Source organism: Erythrolamprus reginae, chromosome 4, assembly GCF_031021105.1.
Source record: "Erythrolamprus reginae isolate rEryReg1 chromosome 4, rEryReg1.hap1, whole genome shotgun sequence".
NCBI classification, from domain to species: domain Eukaryota; kingdom Metazoa; phylum Chordata; class Lepidosauria; order Squamata; family Dipsadidae; genus Erythrolamprus; species Erythrolamprus reginae.
In genome coordinates, this window is record NC_091953.1 from 19984875 (window position 1) to 19994515 (window position 9641).

The 9641-nt window shown below is 39.3% G+C and overlaps 1 protein-coding gene across 3 annotated transcripts in view; it reads left to right on the plus strand.

Annotated features, from left to right (window-relative positions):
• Positions 1 to 9641, plus strand: part of ATM (ATM serine/threonine kinase) — an 85682-nt gene that overhangs the window by 73315 nt on the left and 2726 nt on the right. For all 3 annotated transcript variants that reach the window (XM_070749734.1, XM_070749733.1, XM_070749735.1), the window contains exons 55-62: positions 134 to 274; positions 864 to 980; positions 3684 to 3833; positions 5433 to 5598; positions 6784 to 6870; positions 8046 to 8160; positions 8356 to 8419; positions 9476 to 9612. In XM_070749734.1, the coding sequence (XP_070605835.1) occupies positions 134 to 274; positions 864 to 980; positions 3684 to 3833; positions 5433 to 5598; positions 6784 to 6870; positions 8046 to 8160; positions 8356 to 8419; positions 9476 to 9612 (977 nt within the window). The remainder of the gene's footprint in view (positions 1 to 133; positions 275 to 863; positions 981 to 3683; positions 3834 to 5432; positions 5599 to 6783; positions 6871 to 8045; positions 8161 to 8355; positions 8420 to 9475; positions 9613 to 9641) is intronic.

Genomic DNA, 9641 nt, shown 5'->3' on the forward strand with positions numbered 1-9641 from the left:
TATTTTTGTCCCATTGTGTTGTGAGCAGCAGAGAAATGAAACATACTTTATTGTTCAGTTGAACATTTCAGTTAGAGGAGCGACAAATGTCAAGAAATACCCACACTTCATCTAAATGTCTGTATGGTTTTAGGTGGATCCTAGTGGCAAATATGAAAATTTGATTACAATAAAATCATTCAAACCAGAATTTCGCCTAGCTGGCGGGGTCAATCTACCCAAAATAATAGATTGTATTGGATCAGATGGACAACAGAGAAGGCAGCTTGTGAAGGTGAGTTCTCTGTTTCATTATGAAATATGAACAGTATTATAGATGTGGCACTTTTGTATACTACCAAGATCTTGACAATAGAATAGGTATGATAAAATATTCAGTCACAAATATACATACAGTACTATTAAGCTTATTTCTCAATTGGGGAACTTTTTAGTATGGGAGTACATACATAGAAACATCTGTTTCTTCCTCCAGTGCTATTCTGAATTTGCACTGTTAGGTCAGGATTCTACCACTGGAGTTTCCATATATTTTTATTTTACTGTATGAGAATTTAAATAGTAAAATTTGCATATGGTAATAGTAGTGAGGGTAGTGAGGTTGTTGTTGTTTTTGCAGTGCTTACAGAAGCAGTTCCAAACAAAGAAGATTTATCTGAAATTGCAGTTTCACTCTCACTCTCATTAGAATGCAAAGGTTGTGAAGGTGTCTGCCTTTTTTGTGATAATTGCTGTCCCTACCACATTTATATGGATACAGTTTCCATTTGCTTCTCTGAATGTACATAGGATCCGGTTATATAATTCTGCATTTATATTCATTTTGGGGACAATGCTATTCCTGTTGTTTTAATCTCTTAAAGGGTCGTGACGATCTGAGGCAGGATGCTGTTATGCAACAGGTTTTCCAGATGTGCAATACTCTGCTGCAGCAAGATGCTGACACCAGAAAAAGAAAACTGACCATCCGCAGATACAAGGCAAGTTTTGCATGAAAATGACCTGGTGTGGTTATAATTTTGGTGCCCTGAATGCAGGAAGAACTGCCCTGTGCAAGACCATTCATTCATCTGCTGTTCCTCATTAACAACTTCTAGAATAACTAATGATGGCAGAACCTGGCCACTAGGCAAACAGGTTGCCAACCTTTCTCCTCCCACACAATAAGTGTTTGCCTAGTTTGGAATGACTTCAGGAGGATAGTAGTAACTTTCCAGAGTCACCCTACACAGCACCTTCTACGCACACCCTTCCACACTTTCCATAATCTGCACATCTTAACCATCCTCTCCAACCCTTGTGGTGCCTTTTCTGCTTCTTCCCCAACCTTTACAGTGACTCACAAGTATTCTTGTACCCCCATCAACCTCCCATACTCTCATGCCGTACCTTGCATACCGCATTGTTCTTTGCTCACCTGCCCATGGACCTGGGATTGGCAACTTTCTTCTACCGTGTTTCCCCGAAAAGAAGACACTGTCTTATATTTATTTTTGCTCCAAAAGTTGTGCTTCGTCTTATTTTCGGGGGGTGCCTTATATTTCTCAAATAAGACAAATTCGCAGGCAGAAAAGCTGACACCCCCAAAGAAAGTGTACCGTACAGTACACTGATTACAGTACGGTACCTGTCAGTATGGCACCCACACACACAAACGACGGCACTTATATGGTACAACAGTATACTCCCGCTATTGCAGCTTCCGGCCACCAGAGGAACTACAGTCTACGCACTGTAGTGGAGACTGTAATGGCGGTGAGACAGCAGCAGACTGTGTCTGCTGTAGTACTGGACGGTACAAAGCGATGGAAGGGGCCAGCAGGGGCTGCCACATTATTACGATACCGCTATGAACAGCTTTGAATGGTACCATATGTTTTTCCACCGTACCGTATGTAAACTTCACTACGCCTTATTTTCGGGGGGTGCCTTATATTAGCAAATTCTGCAAAACCTCGGACATGCCTTACTTTCGGGGTACGTCTTATTTTCGGGGAAACAGGGTAGTTCCCCAACTGGCTTAGGCTGTGGGAAGCCAGCAGGAGATTACCTCGCTTAACAACCATGAGATTCAGTTAACAACATCAACTGAGATTGCCAGGAGAGCTGTCTCTAAGTGATGGGGCAATGCTTTATGACGGCATTGATTAGTTATCAAAATGCCAGTCCCAATTGCCCTCATAAGACACGGACTACCTGTGTGAGCCCAGAAAATATGAATAATATGTAGCGTTATAAATTCCTCTACCTATAATTGCAAATCCACTACTGAAATGTATTACAGTGATCCCCCGGGTATTGCGATCCCGATCATTGCGAAACGGCTATATGGCGATTTTGCAACCCGGAAGTAAAAACACCATCTGCGCATGCGCGCCCTTTTTTCTATGGGCACGCATACGTAGATGGCGCCGGGCAGATCAGCTGCTGGGCGGCTTCCCTAGGTCTTCCCCCTCTTGCTGGCGGGAGGGCGAGCGGCGTGCATCAGCGAGGAGTTTCCCCACCGCCCACGCAAACTCCTCGCTGCCGCCCGCCCACCCTTCGCCCGCCCACGCCGTTCATTCTCGCCGCTTCCCAGCTGAGTCCTGAAGCGAATTGGCTTCAGGACTCAGCTGGGAAGCGGCGCGAGCGAACGGCTTGTCCGCCGCCTGCCCGCCCACCCGCCCTTCCCCCGCCCACGCCGTTCATTCTCGCCGCTTCCCAGCTGAGTCCTGAAGCGAATTGGCTTCAGGACTCAGCTGGGAAGCGGCGCGAGCGAAGGGCGGGCGAGCGGCAGCGAGGAGTTTGCGTGGGCGGTGGGGAAACCCCAATGTTCGGCTCCTCGCTGCTGCGGAAGTAAAAACACCATCTGCGCATGCGCAGATGGTGTTTTTACTTCCGCAGCGCTACTTCGCGAAAACCCGATCATTGCTAGGGGTCCTGGAACGGAACCCTCGCAATGATCGGGGGACCACTGTATAGCTTATGCTCAGCTGCTGAATCTTTCCCCTCATTGCAGACAGTCAACTTTTACATGTCTCCTTTCCTTCCTTTTTATCTTGAGAGTTTTCTTCGATTTTTCAAATGATAATCCCAATTCTGTGATAATACATTCTCTGGCACTTTCTTGATTAATCGGAGATCATATAACTCAGAATGGATCTGCTTTGTCTACCTCTTTATTTAAAAAAAATATTTTTATTATTTATCTTTAAACAAACAAGACAGACAACATTTAACATTTAAAGGAGCTACCATTGCTCCGCTTATCATAGAAGTCTAACTAATACAAAAAAAGAAAAATCTAACTATGGTCCGATCAATACAGAAATACAATCTTTGATATTCTCGATTCTTATTAAATTCACTTCTGTGTTTCCATCTTTATGTTGTAATTGATATGACTCAAATGAGCTCTCCTGTCTATAAAATATCCTTTTCATAATGTAATTAAACTAGTTAAAGTCAATTAGTTAAACAGATAGTTAAAAAAAGCATTTGAGATTAATAATATTACAAAAATACTCTATCATTATACTATTTTTGATCTATTACTTTATATCTATTGTAACAATATTATAAAATAATTAAATTAACTTATTCAATCTAAAAATAAAAAGAAAACCTTATCCTTTTAGTTTCTTAATACTTTACCATATATGTATTCAATTTAATAAATTCAAAAGCTTTGTCTACCTCTTTAGGTTGTTCCCCTTTCTCAGAGAAGTGGCGTCTTAGAGTGGTGCACTGGCACAATTCCTTTGGGTGAATTTCTCATCAATACTGACAGCAGTGCTCACAAACGCTACAGACCACAAGACTACAGTAGCTTAGACTGCCAAAAGAAAATGCTGGTAAGTCCGCTATGTTAAATGAAGCCAATTAATGCTTCTTCATTTGTAGAAAGTGGACATAAGAAAATTGATACGGTAATAGAAATATGGTTGTCTATACGAGAGGCAAGCATGTTGTCAAACAGTGGCCCAGGATTCACTGAGAAAAGAAATATAGAAACATAGAAGACTGACGGCAGAAAAAGACCTCATGGTCCATCTAGTCTGCCCTTATACTATTTCCTGTATTTTATCTTACAATGGATATATGTTTATCCCAGGCATGTTTAAATTCAGTTACTGTGGATTTATCTACCACGTCTGCTGGAAGTTTGTTCCAAGGATCTACTACTCTTTCAGTAAAATAATATTTTCTCATGTTGCCTTTGATCTTTCCCCCAACTAACTTCAGATTGTGTCCCCTTGTTCTTGTGTTCACTTTCCTATTAAAAACACTTCCCTCCTGAACCTTATTTAACCCTTTAACATATTTAAATGTTTCAATCATGTTCCCCCTTTCGCTTCTGTCCTCCAGACTATACAGATTGAGTTCATTAAGTCTTTCCTGATACGTTTTATGCTTAAGACCTTCCACCATTCTTGTAGCCCGTCTTTGGACCCGTTCAATTTTGTCAATATCTTTTTGTAGGTGAGGTCTCCAGAACTGAACACAGTACTCCAAATGTGGTCTCACCAGCACTCTATATGACCCCGGAGACCTTTAGCATGTAATAGGAATTCGATCTTCAAATCAAATTTAGCTAAGCAGTGGTATAGATAGAGCAAACTGTCAAGTATAATGACATGATGACACATTGGCACAGTCAAACCAATATGACATCAAGAACAACAAGATGAAGGACATAGCATATTTAAAAACCTGATTGTGAGGACAATGTGTTCAGATGCGATACCACCCCTAGAAACAAAATATTTTCTTTTGTAGCTATCTGCATTCCCTTGCTTAGTGAGATGTCTTGAGGAGGGCTTCAGATGCTGCTGCAATGAATTTGGAAACCATTTTTGGCAAATGATCATTTCTTTTGATATCTCATTTGCCAGTTAAAGCTAAAATAAGCCACTTGAGTTGACCCAGAAATGGCTCCCTGGCAGTGCCACTAGGATCCTACTAATCAGTTCCAATTGACAGCCATGTGCCCTGAAATTTCTGCACAGTTTTCAAAGGTAGCACTACATGTAGCCTTTGTAATAATCCAGACAGCATTACCAGGTTTTAGGGCTACTGTATCTTAATTGCAAAACTATAAGATCAATCAATAGCAGCAAAGACAAAAAAACTTCTTTAAATCCATCTGGTGGTATGTTTTATTGTTGTTTATCTGTTTTAAAGGTTCTTTTGCTCTGCCCTGCCAAATTTAGTACTTTATCCACCACATTATGGTGTTTCTTTACAATGTTATCAGAATATCTAATCCTTATTTTCATATGCATTCATACTTTTGTAGGAAAGAGATGTTATTTTCTTGTGCAATTGTAAGCCTAGTTGTATTTGAAAGCATTTTTCATACCATCTCTATTCATACACAAAGGGAACTACACTTGGAATTAACAGGAGAAAAGAAATAAATATCTCTAATATATTTGTGGTTTCCTTCAAAGGAGACACAAAAGAAAGGTTTTGAAGAAAAATACACTATCTTCATGGATATATGCCAGAATTTTCAACCTGTGTTTCGCTACTTCTGTATGGAAAGATTTTTGGATCCAGCGGTGTGGTTTGAGAAAAGGTTGGCATACACTCGAAGTGTTGCCACTTCATCTATAGGTATTGTAAAATATAATAAATTCTTTTATCGAGTTTATCTTGTTGACTATTGAATGAAGTCATTTTATTAATTTTCTATGAAGAATTCTTTGCCAGTGGAGTTGTGCAGAAAAAGAGTAGGCAGTCTAGAGGCAATAGTAGCTATAAAAGGAGATAATCTTTTGATTATTTAACTTTTGGGAATGGGTAAAATCTAATAGTAAGACAGTTATTTGGAGACTTAGGCAAAGGCAAATTGTTTCTTTTTGTCCTTTGGAATGAGAGGGGGGATTGTATTTTTTAAACTAGCAGCTGGTATCTTTTTGATGGCCAGAAGTGGTCCAATAATTATCAGGAGGGCCACAGTTGTAGGAAGGATGATGCAAAGGACACAGGGAAGCATCACACAGATACTATTAGCTAGGGTTCCCCCCCCCCCTGTAGTTGCTTGTATCTGTGATTGCTTGTATGCGTATTTGATTGGTTGGTTGATTTCTATAGCCACCCATGTCAACAGAAAACTCTTTTAGCATATATATTTCAAAATCATGGATATCATGCCACTAATAATTACCGGTAGCAGTTGTGATTGGAAAAGTTTCTGGAAGCTTGACTAAGAAAGGCACTACACCCCAAGTTGCCCTTCCATCCTTTATTGATGTAATATGACTTTCCCTTTCAAAATGGTAGGAAACTACACTGCTGATTTTTCAGATAGAATTCCAAAAACTCCAAAATGGGTTTGTAAACTGTTAACTCTTAACCACTGTGCTTTTTAAAATGCTGAAATCAGCTTTGGTAAGTTAAATATTTTAATAGATTGTGTAGGTAGTTCCTTTTATTATCTTCCTAATTTTATTGAGGTGTGTTATTTTGATAGCTAATGAAAAACAAACTCTTACCGTAATTAGAAAATAAAATAAATATGTTGTATATATTATCAATACAAAAATATAATTATATAAAAATATTAGCTCTGTACCAGAGCTGCATACAGTATATATTAGCTATTAACTATCTGCAGCTCTTTATTCCCCTTGAAAAGATATTTCTGAAATTCAGGGCATTATTGTAGCATTGGATTGTCTTGCTAAATTATGCTGAGGAAGGGGAAGAAATCCACTCTTCATATTTGGAATAGGCTTTCGAAAAAATAAAGACTGTATACAAGTGCTTCTGGATTAATTTTGGATATTTCCATTTCAGTTGGCTACATACTTGGTCTCGGAGACAGACATGTACAGAATATTCTGTTAGATGAAGAAAGTGCAGAACTTGTGCATATTGATCTAGGTATGTACTAAGCAAAGGTATCAAGTATTTAGATGTTGGTGTGAGTCACATTTAAGCATTATAAAAGTAAGAGGCTTCACCATTCTGATTAACTCTTGCTCTTTCTCCTGTGAATTGCACACTTGTCTGAATAAGAAAAGTCTCAGGTGTATGAAATGGTGCATCATTGCTTGCATTGAAGCCTTTTGCTTGAAGGATAAAGATACTCCATGAATAATATTGATGTAAGAGGGGAGGGGTCTCAAGTTTCTAAACATCAGCATAGGGCTTTACTGTTGATTAAATCATAGAGAAAGGAACAGTGTAACATAAAAGAATGAAGTTAAAAAAAATGCAAAGGTTTCCAAAAACATTGACAAGATTGGGGGGGTTTTCTTCTTGTCCCTGTTTTTGAAAAGACACAATAACTAGTCTGGCCTATTGGGTCCAGAATTTGCATCCCTAAGCAAGGCAGTTATAAAGCACAATTGCTTGGTGACAACGACCCCTGTACTTCTGGTTGTTGTTGTCAATTGAATCCCATAATCATTAGATGAGGCAACTTCCTACCAGCTTCTCACAACCAAATCAGAAGGGGAGCTGACAGAAAGTTGTAAGATCCAGCTGCTTGCAAGCAGGATAGCAGGGAAGGTAAGTGACTACTACCAGGTGCAAAAAGATCCAAAGATGCCAGGGAGTTGCCATGAGGGCCAGGGAAGGTGCACGGGTGGCAGGGAGTTACAACAGAGATCTGGGAGTGTGAATCCAGAGGGGCTAGGAGAGGGCGTATGAATATGGGAGCTTTTTACTCCTATGACTTGGCCTTCCCATTGACTTTTTGGTGGGAAAGATCACAAATGGTGATCATGGGGCAGTGCAGTCGGTTGTAATTGCAAGCCTATTGCCAAGCACCAATAATTCAATCACATGTCCACAGGGATGCTGGGACCACTGGAACTCGAAGCCCCGTTATAACCAGTGATACCATTACTCTGAAAGTTTGCTAAATGAATGGTCATAAATGGAGGACTATCTGTAATTTAATAACCGCTAAAATATGTAGTTACCCCATAGCTGCATTCAACTGTATTTCCTGCCTTTTAAAAATATATTATAATGCTATATTGGTAGATGAAGGATGAGGGTTGTGCATTTAACACAATCGCCTTTGACTTCTGCTTTCTTTTCTCTACTAGGAGTTGCCTTTGAGCAGGGCAAAATCCTTCCTACTCCAGAGACTGTACCTTTTAGGCTAACAAGAGACATAGTCGATGGCATGGGCATTGCCGGTGTTGAGGGGGTCTTCAGGAGGTATGTTACTTATTTGAAAGCATTTCAGCATTATGTAAGCCAGGATTTCAGTTCTTACAGTTTGGGAAATTGAGTTGGTAAGAACCATTTTCATTTATAAAAATATAGCCCATGTGAGCTGATTGTAAACTTTATTACTACCTATAAAAATACATTACTGGTTTTGACATGAAAATCTGTTTGGAAATCATTTAGATGCTGTGAAAAAACCATGAATGTTATGAGAAATTCTCAAGAAGCCCTACTAACTATTGTAGAAGTAAGTGTTTCTTGGCTAAATGTAACATTGAAAGTAATTCTTATATTAAATATACTTGGGTATGTTGGACTACTATATTCCATATTTAATATTTTGCATACCAAAAGACAACTTAGTTGGTAAGTAGCTTTGATCACCATGACTTTCATAAATTGGTCCCTTTTTTGAAACCAACAATGCTGGTAGCCAGCACCACTGGTAGCAGTTTCTCAAATTGAATTACGTATTGTGTAATAACATACTTATCAAGCCTTGGTTTGGGAAGGAGCTACAGCCCTGGTTCCCAATGTAGGGCCCACGCCCAACAGGGAGACAATTTCATTTTTAATGGGGGCAATTGGAATCTTGTTTAAACCAAGTTAATGGCCTTTTAGGCTTCCTCCGTGTGAGTAGTTCACTTTTTGAATAATAAGAATTATATGTCATGGTGGGGGGAGGCCTGAAGATTTTAGAGATGCTTGCTTGCTTGTTTATTTATTTAATTTGTATGCCACCCCTCTCCGTAGACTCGGGCCGGCTCAAAGCAGTGATAAAAACAATGTGCAATACAAATCTAATAATACGAAGTTAAAAAACCATAATTTAAAAAACATGCACACAACACGCCATAAATTATACAAGCCTGGGGTAGATATTTCAATTCCCCCATGCCTGACGGCAGAGGTGGGTTTTTAGCTGGGGCATGGACAACAAAAGGTTGGGAATCACTGAGCTAGTCTCCTTTGCAGATCCCAGTTGCTGTACTCCCAAAATAAAAAATCCATATACTTTGCAGCCATAAAATCCTTGAATGAGCATTCTTCCTGTCAGTCAAAAGAGGACAAGAGCCAGTAACAAAAGATAATATTTGAGATTGCAGATTTAGGCAATCTTAACTCTATTTGATTTGGTTACTTGATGGAACCAGAGTTCAATAGTTGAATGTATAGGTTGAACAATTCTGATTTTTGTCCTAGAATTTAAAATTATGCTACACAAATAAAATTAATACATTACTATAAGAGATGGGCAGTGGAAAGCTGTGTATAGAAACTTAATTGTATCTCCTTTGACAAGGTGCTTCTATATGACCCTCTTTTTGACTGGACTATGAATCCTTTGAAAGCTTTATATCTGCAACAAGGGTCAGAAGATGAAGCTGATGTCAGCTGCAACTTCAGTAGTGCTGATCAAGGATGTAACAAAAAAGCAAAGTAAGGACAACTTTTACCATTTTGTAATT